This window comes from Macrotis lagotis, chromosome 7 (assembly GCF_037893015.1).
Source record: "Macrotis lagotis isolate mMagLag1 chromosome 7, bilby.v1.9.chrom.fasta, whole genome shotgun sequence".
NCBI lineage: Eukaryota > Metazoa > Chordata > Mammalia > Peramelemorphia > Peramelidae > Macrotis > Macrotis lagotis.
The window spans coordinates 159245642-159271626 of NC_133664.1; the positions used below are offsets into that span (position 1 = coordinate 159245642).

General features: G+C 34.0%; 1 protein-coding gene across 1 annotated transcript in view; it reads right to left on the reverse strand.

The window, feature by feature from the left end:
* Positions 1-25985, reverse strand: part of MAGI2 (membrane associated guanylate kinase, WW and PDZ domain containing 2) — a 1847576-nt gene that overhangs the window by 1324507 nt on the left and 497084 nt on the right. Inside the window, exon 2 of the mRNA XM_074194021.1 lies at positions 778-894. Coding sequence (XP_074050122.1) covers positions 778-894 — 117 coding nt within the window. The remainder of the gene's footprint in view (positions 1-777; positions 895-25985) is intronic.

Here is a 25985-nt window from a genome sequence, read left to right on the forward strand (position 1 = left end):
TTCCTTTTAAATAAACAGGCTATTATCTTTTTGGAAGAATACTACTTATACCTCAAAATGACATCTATGGAATAAAATACTCTGATAATTCTGAAGATTGTTTCTCTTTAATATTATTCGCTCAGTATAATATGAACTTTTTCTTTACGCTGATTCATTATAGTGTTCGACTCAGAATTATCTCTAGAGACACTAGACTGGGCAATTCACTTGACCACACTGCCCCATTTATCATCAAAATGGAGTTATAAACAAAATTTCTTATTATAAACAATTATTCTTTCAACATACATATAAGGCTGCTCCAAGAGAGATACTTAATAAACTTATTGGTTTATGAAGGCTTTGTTTGCAGGTAGGGGAAATTATATATATTCTTCATTGAATAAATGAAATTTGTCAGAAGTTTGCAATGTAGGTAGAAGAGTTGATTAATGTAAAGAGAAATATGGGCTTACAAAATCACAATCAGATTGAATCATTGGTTTTTAAATACCATCTTTCCTTCTAGCTAGAGTTAATCAAATTAAACAATAACACCACTAAGACAACCAACATTTCTTTTTATTCCTGCCATCCATTTAATGAATATAACAACATACTAACATACTTCTAGCCTATTGAGTAAATCTTTTCCAAAAATGTTCACATATACAAATATAAATACACAATACACACACACACACAAACACACACACACATATATATATTCATATGTGCGTGTAACTCTGTGTGTTCAATCAATCAAAATATAGACACCAAAATCATCCTACTTACATGGCACTGTACGGAGGTAGAGATTATCTCGAATGATCTGTTGAAGCTCATGGTCCACTGATCCCTTCTGAAACCGTAAATTGAGGTAATGGCGAAGATCCTTATCCACAATCCCTCCTGAAATAAGACATTTTTTTTAAATAAAAGGAAATGGACTATAGAAAAAAATAGTATTGTTAAACTTATTTGACCCTAGAATTGATTTATAAAAGTAATGATTTAGGAACTTTTTCAATACTTTTTTTAAAGTTATATTTCATATATATGTATATATACATATATATATATATACATATATATATATATATATGAGATTTTGTTCTACAAATTAAACATTAAGATTCCATTTAGAAAATGTTGTTAAAACCTACATGGGATTACTTAATTATTTTCATAACTCACTTATATGAAAATACTGCAGACAATAAACCACAAAAAGGACAGTACACCCACTTCTTTGTAATTTAAAGTTCAAAAATAAATTACCCTACAGTCAAATTTTTATAAATATTTATAGCTCAATTCAGCTTTCATATTAACTTGAATTTCAATGTTATTTTTATTTTGACTTTCAGAAATAAAAATATCTTAGATATATATTCTATTATATTTTATTGAAACAGTAACTACTAAAGGGAGTAGGGATCTTAGAACTAAAGATTATTATATTGGTAAAACATTTTTTCTTTGGTTTTCTTCAGTTTTAAAATTTTAATGTCTGATTTTTATATATTTGACGAGGAGGAAAAAAATATTAATAAAGCCTCAAAATTCTGGATAAATCTGGAAAATAGGTTAAATTACTGAAATGTCACTAATTCTAAATTAAGAAACACCATTGATAATACATACACCATAACTAAAATTTTGTTAATCAAGTATTGTCTGAAAATCTCTATTTGATGTATTAGAATTAGATATTACTTAAAACTAGGCTAGCAAAGCAAGAGATACTTTAGTGTAGAAAACTGATAGTTCGTTTTGAAATCAAGAAGACTTTAGTTTAAATCCCAGCTAGGACAAATGCTATCTGCATGTCTCTGGGCACCTCACATAATTTTGTGCCCTAGGTAAATCTGTAAGACTAGAAAAGTGATTGGCATTGAGAGGAGTTTCTTTACTCAGCAGTTTGTTATATTAAATGAAATAACTGGAACATTATGTTTCTCTATACCGAGATTGCAAAGTGTTCAAAAAACAATTAGAATTTACTATTTATATATTTATTAACATTTCTCAATGTCTTACCAAAGCAATGCTACATTGATTTTTTAAAAGTTTTTGCAAGGCAATGGGGTTAGGTGACTTGCCGAAGGTTACATAACTAGCTAATTATCAACAGATCTCAACTCTGGTCCTCCTGACTCCAGGGCCAGTGCTCTATGCACTGAGCCACATAGCTGCCCCTACAGTTGATTATTAACCTAACATCACAAACATCCAAAAAGTGAAATCAAAAGCACTGAGATATTTTTGGAAAACATTTTGGAAGAACATGGAACAAAAGAGATTTCAATATCAGAATTCATATATTTGATGAGAACATTCAATCATATTAAATATGTATCCCAAGATCATTCCTGCATTTTTGTTAATAAAATATGCATATGATTTAATAGCTACAAGAAATTTGGAAGGAAACACACAGGGGTTTAGAAAGGCTCATTTTTGTCAATCAATTGAACTTTTCAGAAATAGCTAGGAGAAAATAAATGCAAATAGAAACCAGTGCAAAAATTACCAATACTTTTAAATAACCAGAATTAGAATAAAAATACCTTTCAATGAGAAATTTGTACCATTGTAAAACATATTAAATATTATTCTAAACATACCCATATATTGTGCAAATATTCACTTCACAAATACTTAGCACTTAAAATGAGAGAAATAATTTAAAGTTAATATTTTAAAAATAAAACAATTAAACTTTAATGTATTTATTTGGATTTGCCTATTAGATTTCATAATTAAATATGTAATATAATTCAATACAAATATACATTGAAATTTCTTATCAAAATATTATTTCCAAATAAAGTTTTCCATTCAAGCTTGAGCAAATATCATCATTATTATATTATTATTATTATTATTATTCATTATAAGATTGAAACAGAGTAATGGAGAAACAAAATATATTATTCTCTGCAAATACATAAATATACCTAGATTCTTAGAACATAAACCTCCCCAAATTCTTTCACTTAATAGAAAAAATGACATTACAAATACTCACTAAATGCATTCAATTTTAATGAAGTGCTCAAAAAAATCCAACTTCTTGAAGCTGCCAAGGGGATTACCTACCAAATAGTTATTTTTGGACATCTGCAGGTAGCTCATACTTTCCACACATTTCCAACTTGCATGTATCCACCCTGAAGCAGTGAACCCATTACCCAGAAAGTAAGTTTTCATCCACTCATATCTGGGTAGAGGAAACAGATCCTGTCTGCCCTTGTTAACTCATCATAGGATATGAGTCTAAGTAAAGGCAGTTTGCAAGTTCACTCTGCCTGCAATTAGAATTAGCAGATCTTTCTTGATTAGTTAATAGAAGGGAAAGTCCTCCAGCTCATCCTTTCCTTCTTCCTTTTTCCCCCTCTGAAAAAGTGGAACACACCCAATGATGAAGATGCTTTTTGGCAGCCTGAGAAAATGCCATCTTTAGAACAACAGATGTAATCTGCCACCTCACATAAACTAGAATCACTCACCTTATGGGAATAGCACAGATAAAAATACATTTAGTAACCTACACAGATTTCTGCTGCTAGAAATGTATTTTTATTTTAAAATTACCTTTCTAATGTATATGCAATGTAGTTGCCCTCTCAAATAGTCTAGGTAAATGAAAAGAACAATCCTTGATTCCCCTGTTATAAATTTAATTGATTAGACACATATCTCTTTCAGGTAAAATGATCTATAGACTTCCCCATAGAATCAAGAATACTGTCACTAATAAGAAACTCCTCTGAGTTAAAACTGAACCACCTGCCTTCATTAAATTGATTTGGTACAAATTATGATGCACTACTGCAAATTATCAGAGTTATTCATTGACAGACATTTACCACATTCTATTACATATATCTTTTATCAGTTGAAATTCATCACTGCCTCTTTGCAAAGCATGGCAGGATTATTCAAGCAGGATTATTCCGTTGCCAATGTTATTACTGTCTCTTTTGAAACTAAGAGTTTAAAAAAAGAAGGAAAATGTGTGGGGATAAGACAGTGGTAACAGAAAGGATGATACATATAACCCATGCCTCCAGTCTGCCAGGTTGTGACTGGTCTCTGAACAACCCTCACCCTAACATCAAAACTTGCCATTTGAAGCTGTCTAAAAGTGACCTAGTTCCCTTTCTTCCTTAGAGTTACCTTTTATTTGAGACTCCTTCCTCAATATAAAAAAAAAAATCACCATATGGTTTTTGGTTTAGGAATCCAGTGGGTAAGACTAGAACTCACAGATTATATAATGTTTGAAGTAGTATTTCACTTTAAAGAAGTGACCAGTTCATTATGCCAAAATTTCTTACACATTACCTTTCACAATTCATCTCCAACTTCTTTACATTTCAAAGAATTCAAATGATAGTATTTATATAGAACTTTTATCACTTACAGAGGTATTTAGGTATCTTGTTTTATTTGTTTCCCTTAATAACTCTAGGAAGAGGATGCTATTATCCTTGTTTTACAGATAAAAAAAAACTGAATCAAAGAGAGATAAGACTTGTGTAGAGTCCCACAATCAATAAACTACCTAGGTAGAATTCAAATTCAAGTTGTCTGATCCAAGAGTTTACAACCTATCTGCTATGCCACTTTACTACTAAATAAAGTCTTTCTCTTGCTCTTTAATCAGACTCTGTGTATGTGTATCTGTATGTGTAGCTGTGTGTGCATGCACCTGAGATTATTTTATTTCTCATGGTACATGACTAAGATGAGAGATATGCATTTTCTCAAACATGATTGTCTTTTATAGAGGCTAAAGCTTGAGGCAAATGAAATGATATCTAATACAGTAGATCATGCTACAGGTATCTTGTTTTCTCAGTTTCCACAGAGAACAAGCATACAGTAACTGAAATGTTCTCAGAGAAACTGTCTCCTACCACACGTATCTTGCCCAAATGTGCTGAGAAGACATGTGTTTATACAGTAAGCAAGCCAGTAGTAACCTGAATGGTCTTAAGAGTGTGTATATCCAACCAAAGACATCTTGTTTCCTGAGTGCTTTATAACAGAGCTGAAATTTTTTTTCCCCTTCTCCTTCTGGAGGTGAGAGGTTCCCAGGTGTTATGTATTGCATGAGTTTTCTGAATGCACTGATCATTAGAGCTTGATATCCCCCCCCCCCACCTGCCCACTCACCTGTCCCAAGGTGTGAACTCACAGTCATGATGCTAAGGGACCAGTCAGGGGAGGAGAGGGAGGTAAAGGAAAAGAAGACTGGTTGAGAGACCTCAAGCTGCCCCTAATCTCTTCTCCTGATTCCTGGTGTGTAATCATTTTTGAGGACAATAGTACCATACTTGGGTAGTCTTTACCCTCACTTGTAATATGACAAATCCATTTCTTTTTCTAGTCATTTATCTACTAGATTCTATTGGTTCCATCAATTTTTGGAAGCAAATTATAGGTCATAGCATGCATTAGCCTATTTAAGTCCATCATGTATCTCTACATTGCCCTGTCACCTACAATATGGGTTATTGGGAGAAAATGATGTCTCATGAGTTACAGTCAAATAGAATTTCTGAAAGAACATGACTTTTCAAAGGGTAAGATTCTGTTTTAGGGAGCATCTTGGGGTCACAGAAAGCATGACACATTTTGTTAGATAAAATTTAGCTCATTCCCATTTGCGGTATCTATTCAAAATACATCTGCTGCTGATTCAGCTCAATGAATCTTTCATCCAATTGCATATCATAGTCTTAACTATAAGCACTTTATATACTCTTGGATTTTGCTAGGTGGGTAGAGAGACTGAAATCTTTGAAAGAATAAGGATCTCATATATGCAGCTGCATTGTTCTGGGGTTGGATGTGATCTGCAGAATGTCATCAGTCAATAGAATTGTGGGAAGTCCCTTAAAATCTATATCTTCATTGAAAGCCATATATATGTATAGATATAGGAGAGATAAATCTGTATGCATACCTAAGATATCTAGATATTTATTTACCAGAAGGCAATTGTATTTCTTCCAAAAACTTCACCACATCCTAGAGATCCTACCTGATAAGAGTTTTATTCCAGTTAGTCATGTATTCATTATTTTTTATTCTAGAAGCAAGCAGTAAGTGCCTTCTATGTTTTAACTATAATCACACTGGGGTATTTCCATCACTACCTCATTCCTGATGCTGTATAGAAGTATTGAATGAAAAAGATCTTACTATTTTGTGAGTTGTGGACTCTTTTAGCTTAGTTTAGTAAAACCTGGAACCCCTTCTCAGAAAAAAAATGTTTTAAATGCATGAAATAAAGTACATAGGATTATAAAAGAAACAATTTCTATTGATAATTTATAAAATAAACATTTAAGTCATAGACCCCATGATAAGAGTACTAGCTCTGGAGTAGAGTTAAACCCACCTTAATTAGTAATCTAATTGTATATCCTAATGCCTATTTCTAGGACTTTAGTAATACAAGATCCTTGCATATCATAACCAGAAAAGCAACTCTTCATTAACCATGCTATTTGGGAACTAGTTCATAAAAATTGAAAGCTATAGTCAACCCTTTTTAAATCATCGTTTTCAAAATTTTCAACACCCAAACTCCTTAGGACAATATCAGGATAGAGAAGAATGCAAATTAATTTCAGTCAATTAAAAAACAAACAACAGTTATTTGACTGAGATACAAACAAAAAGATAGAGAGGAAGAAATGTTAATCCTCTCATATAGATAAATTCCACTCATAAGCAATTAATGTGATTTTTTTTTGTTTTTTTCAAGGCAATGGGGTTAAGTGGTTTCCCCAAGGTCACACAGCTAGGTAATTATTAAATGTCTGAAGATGTATTTGAACACAGGTCCTACTGACTCCAGGGCCAGTGCTCTATCCCATTGTACTACCTAGATGCCATAATATTATTTTTTTTTTAGTAAATGAGAATCCTGGGAAAGTATGTTTTTTAAAAAGGAATTTTGCCTGGCTGATCTCAGAAATGAAGAAATAAATCGTGAATATATTCTATTAGGTTCCACAGAAACACAATAGGTGACAGTTTCATTCATAATCCCTCTAGTATAATGCATGAATAGGCCCTTACCCTTCTTAAGATAGGAAATCATATCTTAGTCATGTTATCATTCAAGAAAAAACATTTCAAGTTGAGTCTAATATAACATTAATGAAATATAACATTTACCTCTGAAGTTATTATGGTTACTTCATAAATTATAGCATTAAAATTATTTCTTCTAGTTAGTACTTATTATCTCTTTCATTGTAAGCCACACATGTTTATTGCAGTTGGGATAGGAACAGGACTTATGGTGATGGCAGTAGGGTACTCTCAAATATGAAAACTCTCCCTACCAATACAAGCTCATACCTTCTCTGCACTTTATAATTTTGCTTAAAGAGCACTGGGAGATTCAATAACTTGTCTAAGATCTCAAAGCCATTCATTGTGAAGGGTTGGATTTGAATCCATATCTTTCTGACTTCTGCTGCAGTCGAAGTTATATAACCCCATAACAACCCTCTATAAGTTTTGTTCCACAGAGAATGAAGTTGAAAATACTTGGTCAAAGTAACAATTGCTTTGTATGCATGTTTTGCCCATGGTTTTTGAGAACCAAGTATATCCTTTTATCATGTTTCAATATCTTTTGTGCCTAATGTTCTTTCTTCAAATTCTGGTAGCAAGGCACATTTTGTATAGGATAAAATATAAAGAAATACCACAAAGGATATTAAACAGTTGCAGCTCATTAAAAGATTCAAAACTGGAGAGGATAATTGCCATTTCAGAGAAAATGAAAGAGATAAATGTGAGGAGGTTTATAATTTTCTCTAGCCCTAAGTATTGAAAATGGCTTTTCATCATTTCCTCCCTTTTCTTTTTCCTATTGCAGCCCACAGATGCTTCAGATGGAATACTGTTATTGTACCCTTCATAGCAGGCCCTGACTTCAAAGTAAATTTTAAAATTCTACCTGTCTTCATTGTTCATTTAGAAATTTCTTTGCACATTTAATACAACGATTAATATTAAAAATGGGAAATATATGAGGCACAAATTAGAGAGAAGGCTTAAAGATATCTATATTCTAATGACATTTTTGAAATAAACATTTCAGTCACAAACATGAATATCTTTCAAATTTGTAGACTATTATCTTTTTTGTACAAATAGATGATTACTTCTTCTAATAGTCTTATATTAGGAATTCAGGAAACCTCCACAAAAATATTCTCAGGAAATTTATTGACCTGAAAACTTAGTAAGAGTTCAGTTCTGGGGCAGCTAGGTGGTGCAGTAGATAGAGCACTAGCCCTGGAGTCAGGAGGACCTGAGTTCAAATGTGACCTCAGACACTTAATCATTACCTAGCTGTGTGGCCTTCAACAAGCCACTTAACCCCATTGACTGGCAAAATCCTAAAAAAAAAAAAAAAAAAAAAAAAAGAGAGAGAGACAGAGAGAGTTCAGTTCTCTCTTGTTTTCACAACTATTTACTCTTTAAGCATGGCTTAGTGAATAATAATCATGAGGAAGAAATGGGTTTCCTTTCTCACAGGAAATTGTAGATCTAACATTTTGTAACTTTATTTTCATGATTTACTTGATTAACACAGAGTAATCTTAGCTATCAACCAGGGAGAAAAACTCTTACCTTTGCCTTAGACAACCAGAGAAACGTCTTATTTGAAAAGGTCAAAAAATTTGTCATTTTTTAAAACCTCTAATATTTAGAAACTTCGAATTGATGATGTTACTGGGTCTACTCCTGAAAATGAAGGAAAGATCATAGGGGCAATTATCCTTATAATTAAAGCCCTACCTAATGCAAAACAACATTGTAAAACTTTTAACTGAAATCTCTAGATTATTTGGGACAAAAATGTTGCTTATACCCATTCCTCAGTTCAATTTTTTTTTCAAATGCTTGATTATACACTCAGGGAATAAATAGTTTGTTTTATTTTACAATAAACAAAAAATATGAATAAAAAATTTCAGATATTTTAAAAGTATTTGTTTTTTGTAATACCAATTTCATAAGAGTAATATTCAAAAATATGTATATATGTCTTTACACATACACACATACACACTTCTGGGATACCCTGTTATATACAAATATATATTATATATATTATATACACACATATACTATATAATGTATGTGTATATATCTATATCTCAGTGTCCAAAAACTATGTATGTGTATATGCATACAGGTGAAGCTAGGTATACATATATACATTTTTATATTTTATATATATATGTAAGTATATGAATGTATATATAAGAAATCCCACAAGTTTTAGTGGAGTTCTAAACTTTTAAAGATATATTTATATATGAATGCTTGTGGAGAAAAAAATTAGACTTTTATTTTTCCACAAAAGGCAGAACAACAGAGTGAAATTTCAATAGTTAAATTTAGGGCTGAAGTCAGAAAAGGCTTGCTAAAATTTAGAACCATTAAAGCAGGAAATAAGCTACCTTTCTAGGTAGTTTTTTGTCTTTCAGCTAAAGTCTTTATGCACAGATTGGATAATCAATTCTCAGGTTTTTGTAGCAGATTTCTTTTCAAGAATGTATTGGATAAGTTGGTGGCGAGAGACTTTCAATTATGAAATTTTATGATTTTTGTGCAATTCTTATCCAGTAAAATTTGTTTCAACATTTAATAATTTTCTTGATGCACACACACACACACAGACACACATATACACACATGTATATATTCTAGCATTGTCTACTCCCCAAGACAAATTGTAAACCATTCCGTCAAACATCAACAAGGTGTCAACCCCAATAAAATTCCCTTTGATACAATCTTTTGGACAGTCTTGTAAAGCATCATTTCTACTTCTTTACATACAAAATAACTAACTTGGTTTTGAAAATTCTAAAGTGATGGTTCCTCCATCATTGATTATGAGATAACTTGAAATATATTACAAATATATTATATTTTAACACATGCCTGGCTGTCATTTTTCTCTGTGAATGCTTTTAGGTATTATGTGGGTCATTTGGGTTTGACATTAAGTTTTCTATAAATTTGTTTGAGTTTCTAATGTTTTTCACTGGCATGAATGTCAGAATCCTTCTATCATCCTCCTCTATTGTGTTTTTAAAAGAAATTTGCATTCTAAATTTGTGCTGCCCTTGGCTGCCATCTGTTTCTACTTGGCATGGGGGATCAAGTGTTTGATGGTGAACACAGTTTTTGACCTCTTTTGACTTCCTGGTTATTGTTTACAGCTGTTCGACATTTGCAAGAATGGTTTAACAATATCACTGATATGAATATCTTTGCCTACCCACTGAACTTTACAATTTTTTTTGTTTTGTTTTACTATGAGAAGTTTTATTATTTTAAATTATTGTTTGCTGAAGGGATTAGAGGCAATACTATTCATCTAGAAATGAGAAAAGGAATAGAGATATAGAAATAGATACAGATCTTGGGGAGTGGTCAGTAAATGTGCGATAACAAGGTTTCCCCTATCTTCAGTATATTTCCCTCTTACTTCCAGTTCTTAGAATCACTAATTTCCTTTAAAATTCAACCCAAGTGCCATGCCCTATATTACCAGTCTTTTACCTCCTCAATTATTTTGGTCTTTCCAACAATCTCATCACTTGTAATTTGTTTGTTTTGTACATAATTTGAAATTAATGGAAAGGAAGGGTCCAATAAACAATCAATCATCCTCTCTCTCTTGGGTTACTTTGGGACACAGGACTGTTACCTTAACCAAGTAAGAATAGTTCCACTGTATTAAACACTCTTTAAGATAGATGGTAATGCAGATTATGTATTCTGGTTTCTTAGAGAAAAGTCAGTTATGACTTGTAGATTTTGTACAAAATAGCAAGCCAGTTTGCCAGCTGAGCATTCAAATGAGTTAAGAACCAGAGGAGACTCTGGAAGAGGGTTTTGTTTTTTTTTTTTGAGTTAGAGGATAAAAAGAAAAACAGGAACTTTGGCTTTGGTTTTTAGTTTGTTCTTGGTCTCTTTCTCTTAGAGGAGGTCCTTCTGAAATACACTATAGACTCAGTCTACCAGTGTCAGTGATGACTGGGAAAGTAGGCCAATCAACCTTAAATGTAGGGTATGGTCTGGGATAAATATTAGGTTTTCCTCCTTTGGAGAGATTCTCCACTTGGCACTTTTGCAATTGGATTGGGGACTTAGGTTGAGGATCCACCAAAAGAGTTAACATTGTTTAAACTTTCATTTTTTTAAAAAACTACAGATATATATATATATGTATATATATACATATATATGTATATATATACATATATATGTATATATACATATATATAGTAATATGCTTTTTTCTGTTTCTTTATAAGACAGATCAGTTTTTTCCATATAACATACTCATTTGAATACTTATTTACCATTATCTTTTTATTAGAGAATTCAATAACATGTTTTATGCAAAAAAATAGTATTTTGTATTCCTAAAATACCTAGTGCCTAGTCTATAAATAAATAATCTTTTTTTTTCCTCTTTACTTTTAAGGAGACTGAGAATACTTGCCTCGGTGTGACATGAATGCAAACTGCTTTTCTGAGAACTTAATTGAATACAGGTTTATAGTATGAGTTACTTCTGCTGGCCTAGAAACCTTGAAGATACAGTCCTAAATAGCTAATCTTCTTTTGGGAGCCCCATAGCTCAGAGGGTTTTTTAAGTGTTAATCTTTAAGTAATAAGCGTGTCCTAATTAAGGGTTAAAAAATTCTATTTGAATGACACTTGGGGTGGCAGAGATCCATTTTGGATTCATTGTCCTTGGATAGAGAGTACCAGAGAAAACTCATCACCACAACTACTTTATATTTGTCATGGAGATATTTTGATATGTCTTGAATAAAAAGGAACAGCAATTTTGTCTATATCTCAGTTTGATGACCCAAAGTGCTGTTTGGTTTGATTTTTCACTTCAAGGGAAAAGGAGAGCTACATTTCAGTTTATCACAGGTGACAAATCCTTTTGGAAAGAGCCACAAATATTCTGTAAACTAATCTTTCCCTCTTGTTTCTTTGCTTGTTTTTTTTTTGCAAGACAATGAGGTTAAATGACTTGATCAAGGTCACACAGCTAAGTATTAAGTGCCTGAGGTCAAATTTGAACTCAGGCCTTCCTGACTCCAGAGTTGCTGCTCTATCCACTTAGCTACCAGCTGCCCTTCCTTGTTGTTTCAATTAATTTTCTACTCTCTTAAAGTTGGATGAGAGATAAAACCAATCTTTCCACATGTATCCAGAATATAGGAGACCCTTAGGGTCTCTCTTCTATAGGGATAGAAGTAGTGAACAAATATCCCCATTCAATCCCTCCTGAGTCACTGCTCAACTGAGGCCAGAGAAAAGGTGTCAGTCCTCTATTCAACCCTTCACATAACCAGAAGAGTATTATGAGGATTTCACAGGGTTTGGAGGCCTTTGTACTTACCATTGGCAACCAACAGCATCCACAGAATAATGGATGGCACTGTTTTTTGGGGGAACTAAGGACAGACCAGATAGGATAAGGGAAAAAACATATCTTATAAGAATATCTTGAGGATTCCAGGAAAAAATACAAAAACAAAACCATTCTAGGACCTTTGGTAGTAACTCCCTTTGTCTAATAAGCTTTAAACAAACATCCCTTCCACTAGATTTTGCATATACTTGTGATAAAATGTGTTATGAACTTTGTGGGGAAGTATTTGGTATCAACTGTTCTTATTAATTCACCTTAGGAAATATTCCCAGCTAAAAGCTAATTATGTCTGACTGTCAGAACAATAATTATGGAGGGGAAAATATTGGTGTGGACTAATAAACTCTCACATTAGAAAAACAATTATAATTCCCTTAGATTTAACCACAGTCCTTTGAGGAAGAAACCTGACTAATCAGTATGAAGGAGAGATATATTGGTCATTCCAGAATCTTTGCAATACCTTATATAGATACAACATATCTCACCTGGAAGAAATCAATTCCTTAATGGCAAGGACTAGTTTTCTTTTGTTTATCTTTTTAGTACATGCACAATAAGTATAGTAAGCACAAAACCTGGTAAGCATTTAATGTCTAAAATATAATTCTTCACTGATTAATTGGTTGATTATAGTACATAAGCAATATTACTACAAAATGTCACAACAATTGTGATAATATCACATGGGGATCATCTGTCCTCTGGTGATATAGCAGAGTGTTGGGCTTGCAGGCAAGAAAATCTGAATTTAAATTTTGTCTCAAACACTAATTAGCTTTGTGACCTTATGCAAGTGACTTCACCATTCTAAGAAAATCTAAGTTTTGTCATCTATAAAATGGAGAGAATAATAGTACCCACCTCCTAAGGTTGTTATTGAAGATTAACTGAAATGATATATAGAAAGTGCTTTACAAACTTTAAAGTGTCATAGAAATGTTAGCTCTTGGGTATATTTTTTCACAATAAAACTAAGGAAATTTTCTTTTTAGTGTTACCCCATTTTTTCAGAAATATTATTTTCAACCAATTATACAAGTCAGAAAATTGAAGATAATGGAAGAAGAACTAGAAAGAATCTGGGGGGGGTCATTTTGTTTAATTATCATCTTTTATAGTAAAAAAAAAAAAAAACTAGAGCTCCCAAGAATGTGTCTGGTCCAATTACCAGAGCTAAGTAAGATGTGCATGTCCAGAATTCAAAGCCAGGTCTTCTGATACAGTCCTAATGTATTTTTTTAAAGAAAAATTTCAAAGGAATGCACTCTTTAGAAAAAAGTATAGTGCCTCTACTATGGCTCAGTAGTCAAATAACACTTTGGAAGCTGATAAGTTGGGTGCTCTCTGTCTGAACTAACTTGCTATGACTGCATCTAAATGGAGACAAAACAAAGTGTGAAGAGCTAGAATAATGAGTGCAGCCTTGAAAACTATTTAGTAAACTGAAGTATAGCTTCTCTGAAGAGAATCATTAAGTGAAAAGTACCTTAGTTCACTGGAAAAAGAATATATTTTCATGTACAAATTGCCACTCCCAATTCTTTTCTCCTCTTGGTGTGTGTGTGTGTGTGTGTGTGTGTGTGTGTGTGTGTGTGTGTGTATGTGAAGATTGTGGGTGGGTGGGTGAGTGGGTAGTGCAAGAAAATCCCTGTCCTAATGGAACCTATATTCTAATGGCTGAAAACAAGTAAAAGAGAATTTGAAGAGGAGAGCGAAAGGACAAAGGTGCAGATTCAAGTTTGGTCTGGGAGCCATGGGTCATACAAGATTTGAACAAATATGCATTGGGCATTAGGTCTTTCGGCAACTATCTTAAAATATTGTTGTAAAATCTTAAGGAATAAATGGAGATAATGGAATTCTGTAGTCACAAGTGTTACGTGAAATAGTTATTAAAACAATCAAATGAACAACAAAACATGAGTAGAATACTGGGAGATCATGAAAATTCCATAGCTCAGTTATGTTTGAAATTTATTTAGGCATTTAACAAAGTGTCTCATAACCATTAAGCAAATAAAATGGTTATATGTAGGTTAAATTATAGCAGAATTTGACACATTGTAGGCTAGCTGAATTATCAGATGCAAGAGTTGTCATTATTGGAATAATGGAAAGGTAGAAGGAATTCTTTACTGGAATGTCACAATGCTCTAATATTCAATGTTCTATTCAAAAATCTTTATAATGATTTGGATAACGGCAAATATAATTGGTTTATATAAAAGTATGTATAATATGCTTACTCACTTTGTGTATGACATGAATCTAATGAGATGACATTATTAGATATAAATAAAATCATTTTAATCTAAAATGAGCAAAAATAGAGTAAGGAAGATAGACCTAGATAGCAGTTGATTTGATGAAAATTTAAGTTTGTTGTAAAACCACAAATTCATCATGATCGAAAACTGTGACAACATAACCAAAAAAGAAAAAAAAAAGAAATAGAAGTAATATTTCCAAAATTAGGCTATATTGAGATACAGATTTAACTAAATGCCCTCAGTTCATGTTAAAGTATGCAATTCAATTTTTCTATTGTTTTTATGCCATTGATTTGTAGCAGACCAAGGTCAATATAATTCCATGTTTAACTATATCTCAGATGCTTTTGGAGCAAGAAGCAGAATGCAAATGATGGATGATCTTTTCTCAGGCTTTATTGCAAAGTTATAATAAAATAACTGATTGTGGTATTAGGCTGAATTCCAGCAAATTAGAATCACTATCATTATGATTATTGGTAGAAATAATAGTAGTAGTTGTAATTCTTCTCAGAAATAACTTAAAAGGCATTGAACAGCAAAAGGAAAAAGAGCAATATGTAAACCTGAATTCCCTCTTGGGAAAGGTACCATCCAAGTCTCAGTGTCATTTTTTATTTTATTTTTACCTTTAACATATAAACACATTTTGTATGCCAATGTTCTTATTAAATTATCTTAAGATAAAATTTCAAGAAATGCATAGTACCTGTATAGAACTTATCACTGATTTCTTCCACAAATAACCCTCAAAATTGAAATTCAATATATCCTTATCCTTACTTTTTCTTCCAAATATCTATCAATCTAATGTACTATAATCAGAGAAAGACTGCCAGGCAGGAGTAGGAGGGAGGAAAATAACTGTTGTCCCATTGAAGACACCAGCATTTCTCATCTTGGGATAGTTCATAAAATCAGAATTAGCTCATACCTCTTGTCTAAACTCAGCTCACTCTTGTTTCTTTAGAGTTGAGTATGTTAAAAAAAAAAGAGCAGAACTAAGGGGTAAGCTATGGCTACTATGTATCAGAACTGTTGTTACTCATAAGAACGATTTCAGAAAAGTACTCGTTTTTTGGATAGTATACACACACAAACACACTCACACAAACACATGTGTACATCTGTGTGAATGTGTGTACGAGTGGGTGTGTGAGTGTGTGTGTGTGTTTTTGTGTGTGCACACGCATTTGTGTAATAGAAAGAAAGATTTAAAACTGGAAGGAATTTTAGAAGTCATTTAATCCAATCCATCTATTTTTCAGATGAGGAAACTGAAACTCAACAGGGCTAATTGATTTGACCAAGTTCATGCAGATGACTGAAAAAAAATTCAAACTAATTAAGATTAAATTTACTAGGAGCCCAGATTACTCAGAAGTATAGGAGTAGAAGTATCAGTTGATCTCTCATTATTCCTCTGGAGATGCAGTAGTAGACCAAAAAAATTATCTCATGTTTTAGGATTTCCACAAAAGGAATTAGGGATCTCTGTTTTTGCAAGCGATTTTTCCTTCAAATTTGTATTTGTTTTCAAGTCTGTTGTGCATGATTCCAAATAGAGTAGCATGTGTTGGAAACTGCATGAGGGCTTAGGAACAGAAGAAATCAAGACTAAATAATTATGTCTTCATAAAACAAGCACAGGGACAAGTAGAATCTCACAAGCTTCTTCTGTGCCTTTCAGTATTATCTTGGGAACTCCTGAATCAGTGGCCATGAGAATCTGCCATTAATCAAACCAGTTTGCATGGTATGAATTCACATTTTTGTCTATTGGTATTATACAAATTACCTAAGAGTATACTAGACCATTTCCTTGCCTTTAAAGATATTGGACCCTGATTTGAATGACAATTCCAAGGTCATCAAGATTATTATCTCTTGTAAATACAGTAGATTAGGTTTTCATGTGAACTCTTAAGGAGATGTCTCCCTGTCCTTGTATCTGGCCTTGTCTTTCTTCTTCTTTGAAATTTTATTATCCCATAAGGAAATGAACATGTGCATGTCTATATGACTTATAAAACAAACTCAGATCAGAAGAGCTTGACTTGAAATAGCAAGAAATTAGACAATCAGGTCAAACACTGAACAATGAAGTTCAAAGGGGTATAACTTTTGCCTGTTTTGTAAACTGAGTACTTTTCTAGAAAGTTGCTTATACTTTTTGGGGATACACAAGACTTGAGAAAATTTTCTTAGAAATCTAGTCATGAATGGAGGCATAATAAGAACAAAAGTTTGACCTTGCTGCCTCTCTGATCATATCATGAGGACAATGGTTTGAATTCACAGCTGTTCTTTGTGTAATCATGGTCATTCAAAGCCCTAGTTGTCTTTAGTTTTCTCAATGGTAATATAGGAGGATTAAATAGCTTCTAAAGTCCTTTCTTGCTTTAAATTTATGATATTTGTCATCCTATTATTATGTGTACCATCATAAAATAACTAGCTATTTTTTCTAAAGTAATTTTGTATAACTTGATCATAGACCTCTTAGTTTACTTTGTTGTGTGTGAAATGTCAAGACTTGAAAATTCAAACTTATATGTGAAATATAGACATAGCTTCTTAAATTTATTGATCACAAATGATTAGAATCCAAAAAGAGGTAACAACCTCATACAAAGCAAAGAGTTGGATTAAATGAATAGAATCTGAATTCCAAACCTGCTTCTGTTACTTAATATTTATGCGACCTGTACTAAGCCATTCGACCTCACTTACCTAATGAATACAATGACTGGCTGAGCTATATGATCTCTAAGGTCTCTTCCAGGTGCAAATCTATTATCTAGCATAATATTCTCATTATTAAAATGAAGAAATGGAGGCTGATAATGTGGAGGGAGAAAAGAGAGGTCCTTTTACATATATTTTGTGTGATTAAAATGAAAACCATGCTATTTCTCTTGATGGGGCTTTCTTGCTGACCATGGGCAACAACTGGGACCTCATTGCTCCAACAGGAATAATGTCATTAGTCAAGAAAGTGTCAGCAAATTATTGAGCTTCTCATTAATCCAGCAATCAACTTTTCTTAAATGACAGAATAACACACTCTATTGGTCCAACTAAATTCCATAGAATGGTATTGATTGGCTGTGTGAACTAAGCTGATCTGAGAAGTTGCATAACCCAATTATGCAATAGGTGGGGAGATGGAAGGTATGGTTACAAGCAGCCAGTTTCCCCTTAGAATTAATAATTTTTTTTTCCCTTTCTTTCACTTTGGTCAGTCCCTTATGACTACATGTGGGTAATATTTTCCTTGACGTTTTCCGTGAAGCCAGGCAGAGAATTATTTAGCAGTAGAAATAAAGCAACTGGTAAAATTAGTTGATTTTGTCAGACAACGAACTTTTAAATTATTTTCCCTTGCTGCAGATATTAACTATATGAGTTGCTTATTCAAAAATAGATAGGCACAACTACTATTTCAGAAAAAAAAAAGTAAATGTACATCCTTAAAAATCACCAAGTTAATGAAACTTTAAGGGTTCAATACTATATCCAATATATTCAATTAACAATGGCAATTAAATTCCTTATACCTATTTTACAAAGTATTTTTCCAAAGTTTTCAACTTGCCTTTTAAACAACTCTGACACAATTTTTCAAAGATGCAAATTGCTGGCACTGAACTCTGGCATGGTCTTTGGTGCTGGGCGTAAGCTATATTTCATTTCAATCAAGTCAGACTATAGCTCTTGCCCTGGTGAATCATCCAGAAGAAAAGTGGATGACGTGCAGCACTATTTTTGGAATGTGAAATTATTACTCCTGCTTCAAAATACTACTTGTTAAACAAATACTTTCTGTCATTCCATAGTTGCTATCAACATGAGTTTACAAACAGGACCCATTCTGAAGGGGGAATATCATGTTCTGAAGTTTTGAATGTTTCTCAATCATCACTGCTGACTACCAAAGGCTTATTTTTTTTTTGCAAGGAAATGGGGTTAAGTGGCTTGCCCAAGGCCACACAGCTAGGTAATTATTAAGTATCTGAGGTCAAATTTGAATTCAGGTCCTCCTGACTCCAGAGTGGGCGCTCTATCCACTGTGCCACTTAGCCACCCCCCAAGGGCTTAATTTTTAATGGATATAGAAACAGTCAAGGAGTCCAGCTCATTTGCTGCTTTTAGATGGTTTTACTTTAAAAAACAGAGCATAGCATATTAGTTAAAGAAAATTATTCCCAAACAACTTTATTTAATAATCGGAGGAGCATTCAGGTAATATAGGAATTTCACTGATCATTTTCAGTTGGGTATTCAGCTGTAAAAGTCCCTCACTTCTTACTGAATTCTTAAATAATGGCAATGCTTTTCTTCTTCAAGGTTACTACTACAAATGTGTCCAAAGTTACTTAAAAGATAGTTTTTAGATATTTAAATGAAATTACCCAAATTATTGTTACCCATTATTTTCAAGGTAGAAAGGTATGATTTATTTATTTTTTTAGTTATTTGTAAGGCAATGGGGTTAAGTGACTTGCCCAAGGTCATACAGCTAGGTAATTATTAAGTGTCTGAGGTCCAATTTTTTAACTCAGGTACTCCGGACTCCAAGACTAGTGTTCTATTCACTGCACCACCAAGCTACTCCTGAAGGTATGCTTTCAATTCAACCAATATTTAAGTACAAGAGAAGAAGCAGTATGGCATAGTGAACAGAGAACTGACCTCTTAAGCATGAGATCTGAGTTTAAATCTTATATCACACACACACACACACACACACACACACACACACACACACACACACAGAGTATGTGTATGTCTATCGACAAATCTCTTAACCTCTCTGTGTTCGAGGCAATTCTTATAGACTAAGTTTCAGAGAGAATATTGGCTTAAATTAGTAAGCAGAATACTTCACTGAAAGCAAATCATAAGACAACAACAGCCCAGTAGAAAAATGAGAAAACAAAACAAACCAAAACTGTACAAGGTAAAATGCAAAGGAATAATACTGCAACCAACATTTACATATGGATTATAGGTCTATAATATAGAATATTTGATTCTAAGAGCAACTCTGTGAGGAAAGTCCTATTATTATCTGTATTTTATAGATGAGGAAAATGACAAAGCCAAAAAGACCCTTGCTCTCAATGAGCTTATTTTCATATGAGGTTTCTTTTATCTTTTTTACTTGGGTTATGAGGTCATACCCTTGATACAGATTTGACTCTGTACATCTAAAGAAAATCCTAGGTACCCAACTTTAATTTCTAAAAAAATCACTTTGTTGCCTAATAACCTATAGACAGCTAAAGTTACCTTTCTTTTCTTTTCTAATGTAAGAATCTTAACTGCATTTTTCCAATTACATATTAAGATAGTTTTCAGCAATTATTTTTGTAAAATTTCTCTCTATTTCTTTTTCTCCCCCTTCCCAAGTCAGAAAGAAATATGATATAAATTATATATGCATAATCATCTTAAACATCTTAAACATCTTAATATTTCCATATTAGCCATGCTGTGAAAACAAGAATCAGAAAAAAAGGGAAAAGCACAAGAAAGAAAAAAATAAATAAGTAGAATTAATATACTTTGATCTGAATTCAGGCTCCAAAAGTTTTTTTTACTCTGTACGGTCACCTTTATTTTCAAATCTGTTCAAGTCTTATTTGCAATTTTCTTCCTTTGATATATGCTCTACTTTTTTTCCCCTTTTCTAACTCATTCATTCATTTCGTCATTAAACAGAATTAATTAACATTCACTAAGTAAAAGACACAATTTTAGTCATTAGGCATACAATGAAATAAAAAAAATCATTGCTGTGCATTCACAGAGCTTGAATTCTACTGGAGCAGACACAAACATCTGTGTGTATACCAATTTGGGCTACTACTGCTATTCCTTCAGTATCAAAGAGGACCATGCTGACCAACTAAGTGTTGGCATGAGTTGGACCATTATGCTTATTATAGTGAGGGGTATGCTGTGCACAGCAGCCTTCACATTTGCTTTTACCAGAATCATTCTACCCCATGGTATTAATAGGAAACAGGACTACTGGTGATGGTTCTGGTTTCTGGGGGAGCATCTTGGCCTTGAATTGATTGTGGGGCACTATGCATACCATCAGTACCCAGAAACACCAACATGTGATATCTGGCAAAAAGAAAGACTATTTAATATGTCCTAAGCAGGCTGATCATTATAAGGACAAAGGCAAGGTCCAGTTAAAGTAATTTAAGAAATATGGAGTGAGAAAATGCTTTCAGGTGGAGGTGAATGGATTGATATAAAAAGGAGACAAGGTTTCGACAGAAGAGGATTCTGAAAGACAGAGATGAAAAGAAACACAAGGAATGGTCAAATGAAGCAAGGACTAGAGAACAAAACAAATCCATGCAACAAACTGGGTGGGTGCCCATGCATTAGTGAATGACTAAATAAACTATAATATATAGGGAAGTGGGATATTACTGCTTTATAAGAAATGATAAATATTAATAATTCAAAGAAACTTTCATAAATGGATATGAATTAAAAATAGAAGATAGAATTAAAAAAACAGAAGAATCAGGAGGAAAATATAGAAGATAAATACAATAATGTAAAGGAAAATAGCTCAGAAAGACCTCAGGGCAATGATCATCATAGTTACCAATCATGACTTCAGAGGATCTTGGCAGAGAAATGTTGAGCTAGAAGATTTTCCTCCCTAAATTTGTCTGGAGCAAGGGAAGTGTTTGTGAGGGAAATGAGAGAAGGAAAAAGGGAGATGCATTAGTGGAGATTTATAGAAATGCTTTTTAAAAGGTTAAGTATCAATGAAACATTAAAAAGTATATTAGATTCAAATACATCAAATATATATGAAATAACATCATCTGACATTGTTCCTAGATTCGACTTCTAAAACATCTTGTGTTAATATCACTAAAATGAACTTCCTAATAAGGAATTAGGACTCATTGTGGCTGTTTACAACAGTCTGATAATTTGAATCATATCCTAAATGGAAACAATAATGATTACTACCTAGATATTTAATGATATGTAATTGTTACTATAAGACTTATTAAAAGTAAAATGGGGCAGAACCAAGATGGTGACAAGAAAGGATTGTGTCTTAGGCGCTCTCTGATAAAACTCATAAACTAAGGACTCTAACTAAACTTTCGAGAGACAGAACCCACAGAGGGACCCAGTGAGGTGTTGCTCCTACTCAAGGTAACCTGGAAAGGAGCAGAAAGGCTCTGCTCCCCGGGGTTGGAGGTGCGGCCCACCAGAGGGGTGGCCTGCCACAGTGAAAGAACTTCAGCCTCCCAGAGGCAGCCCCAGAGCACTGGGAGCCACGGCTCACAGCAGCAGGGGATTCTCCTGAGCTACACCCCAGGGAAGACCGAGCACAAATTGGGGGAACAGCAGGGGGACCTCTGCCAGAGTGAGCACGTGGAACCCAGCCCTCAAGGCACACAGCAAGCAATGTGGTCTTTTGGCAGCCCAGATCCAGGAACAGAAGCAGGAGCCCCTAGGGCATGAGCCCAGTGAACCTAGGGAGGGGAGTGAAAAGAGACTGCAGAGCTCTGTCCTCTGCCTCTGGAACAGGACTCTGGGGCTCTGAACACATACAGATCCTGATTACAGTCTAGCCCCCCCCATAGAACAGCAGGCACCCCCTCCACCTCAGTCCTGTGGCAGAGGGGGTCTCATATGTTCATTCACAGACCAGGAGGGAGGACAGAGCCTCACATACTGAGATGCTTGTGGGAGTGTCCCAAAAGGTGAGGAAGCACCTCAAAACCAGGCTCAGGCTGGGAAAATGAGCAAGCAGAGAAACAAGAGGAACACCATTGAGAAATATTTTGCAAATGACCTCAAGAAGGATCAAAATACTCAGTCTGAAGATGAGGAAGAAACACAGAAATTGGGCTCAGGCTATGACAGAGCTCAAAAAAGACTTTGAAAATCAAATGAGGGAGTTAGAAGAAAAACTGGGAAAAAAATGAGAGAGACACAGGAAAAACATGAAAATGAAGTCAGCAGCCTAGTTAAGGAAATCCAAAAAAGTGCTGAAGAAAATAACATGCTAAAAACCAGCTTAAGTCAAATGGATAAAACAGTTCAAAAAGTCATGGAGGAGAAGGATGCATTAAAAAGTAAAATTGGCCAGATGGAAAAAGAGATAAGAAAATTCTCTGAGGAGACCAAATCCTTCAGACAAAGAATAGAATTCAGGGAGATTGAAGAATTTACTAGAAATCAGGAATCAATACTTCAAAACCAAAAATAATTGAAAAATTAGAAGAGAATGTGAAATATCTCATTGAAAAACAACTGATATGGAAAACAGACTTAGGAAAGATAATTTAAAAATTATTGGAATACCTGAAAGTCATTATCAGGAAAAGAGCCTTGACATCATTTTTCAAAGAATTACTACAGGAAAATTGCCCTTATATTCTAGAAGCAGAGGGCAAAATAGAAATGGAGAGAATCCCCCATCCCCCCAAACTAACTCCTAGGAATATTATAGCCAAGTTCCAGAACTCCCAACTCAAAGAGAAAATATTACAAGCAGCCAGAAGGACACAGTTCAAATATTGTGGAGCTGTAGTCAGGATCACACAGGACTTAGCAGCAACGGCATTGGAAGCCCATAGGGCTTGGGATATATACCAGAAGGCAAAAGAGCTTAGAATGCAGCCGAGAATCAACTACCCGGCAAGGCTGAATGTCCTCTTCCAGGGACAAAGATGGACTTTCAATGAACCAGGGGAATTTCAAATGTTCCTGTTGTAATGGCCAGAGCTGAATAGAAGGTTTGATCATCAGATATAGGACTCAGGTGAAGCATAGAGATTGGAGGAGAAGGGGAAAATATGAGGGATTTAAGGAGGATGAACTGCATGTATTCCTGTATAGAAAAATGACATTGATAATATTCATATGAACCTTCTCAGTTAATAGAGCAGGTAGAGGGAGCTTTTATAGTTGAAGCACAGGAGAAAGCAGAATTCAAAGATAAAATATGGTGTAAAAATGAAGTCAGTAGAAAAAAAAAAGGCAAATGCAATGGGAGAAAGTAAAATGGGGGGGGGGGATAAGCCAAGATATTTCACTTAATAAGATTTTTCTTTATTACAATGCACTATTGCAATGATATGGAATGGGGGAAGGCAAGGGGGAATGAGGGAAACTTCGCTCTCATCAGAGTTGGCTAGGAGAGGAAACAGTATATATATACTCAATGGGGCATAGACATCTGGAGTAAGAAGGAGAGAGGGGGGACAGGGGGAAGGGTGTATGTGAGTCATGGAAGAGAGGATGGACCATGGTGGGAGAGTGGTCAATTATAACACATTTTTTTTTTACTTCTTGCAAGGGGCTGGGATTGGATGGCCTGTCCTGGACCATAGGGCCAGGTGGATACTGGGCCTAAGGGGTGGTATGGGGGATCAGGGCCTCTTGGCCCCAGAGCTGGGGATCTGTCTGCTGCACCACTCAGCTACCCTACAACAGAGTCAGAGTGAAAGGAGGGAGAAAATATAGTACATAGTAGTGGAGAAATACGAAAGAAGGGAATTGTGATCAGCAATGGCAATGGTGGAAAAATATGGAAGTAACTTTTGCCATGGACTTATAATAAAGAATGTGATCCACCCGCGACAGAGTTGTTGGTGTTGGAACAAAGACTCAAGCACATTTTATATTATTATTATTTTTGGGGGGTGCTGGGCAAATGGGGTTGTGTATCCTGCCTGGGGCCGCATAGCAGGGTGATAGTTGGGTGTCTGAGGCCGGATTTGGACCCAGGTGCTCCTGGCTCAAGGGCCAATGCTCTGTCTGCCACCCAGCCACCCCTACTACTATTACTATTTTATTTTATTTTGGGTCTTTTTCTCTCTTTTTTTTTTTGGTTTTTGCAGGGCAATGGGGTTCGGGTGGCTTACAGGTTACACGGCTGGGTGATTGTTGGGTGTACGGGCCAGATGTGGGCTCGGGTGGTTGTGGCTGCAGGGCTGGTGCTCTGTCCATTGTAGTACCTGGCCATAACTACAATTATTGCTATTTTTTTTTAATTTTAATTTTTTTCTCTCCCCTTTACTTTATCGCTCAAGCAAGTCTATATGTATGGGGGTAAGGGGGTATTTCATTTACTGTTAAACAAGAATGTTTTATTAATGTAAAAAATTATTTGTACAAAATGAGAATGAATATTAAATAAAAAAGTAAAATTACCTCTACAGATAAAACAACTGACAAATTTTAAATTGTTAATTTTATGCTATTTTTCCATCTGTGTTGGAAGATGTACTCACCACATACATTTTCAAAGTGGGGAAAATACAAACTTTCAGGAGAGTATTTGCAACTCTCTTTGAATTTAAGATGAATTCTTGCGACAGATCTTATAAATGCAATTTTGTTTTATAAAACTCATGGAATGGAATGAGAAGATTAGACTATACCATGCTTATATTGTCATTAGATGTGGAAATATTTAGAATTTTTTATCTACTGGGAATTAGGAAACTGGAAATTCTGTATTGTGAAAACTGACTTAACACAACTATCATTGAATTAAATATAAAATGGGCTCACCAATTTCACTGGAATAGGGTCCTTTAAAAATCAAGCAAGCATAAACATTTTTATTAAATAAATTTCAAAGGAGCATTATTTCAATTTCATTATGCATAGTCTTATTGAGTCAGAATCACAACTTTCCAAATAAAAAACCTAAGATGTTCTGTAGTAGAAGGAATATTGATTTGAATGAGAATCAAATCTGAGTCCTTTCCATGACCTTAGCCCTGAAACTAAGCTGCTATTATCTTATGTTCAGTTCTGAAAAATTCAAGTCTTAAACATATGACTTATTCATATATTAAAATCAAAGATTTAAATTAAATGGCATCTAAGATCATTTCTAGATCTGAGAAGTTCATTGAAATGGTCAAATTCTAAAATTTTCTTTTAGAAATTAAATATTTTTGTAAAAAAATGCCCTTCTTGGGAATTGTTCAGATATTAAAAGAGTTTACAATTCTTGGCTGCATGGCTAGGGTTAAAATTATTATTTCCTATGGCCTCAAAATTATGGGCAAATATGAAGAAAAAGGATTCTCTTAAAAAATTAAAGCACAAAATTTATCTAGATTTCACTAATGGAATTCTTTTTATATTAACATAGGCCCTTGGTTTAAAAGAGATTTCCAAAATATGAG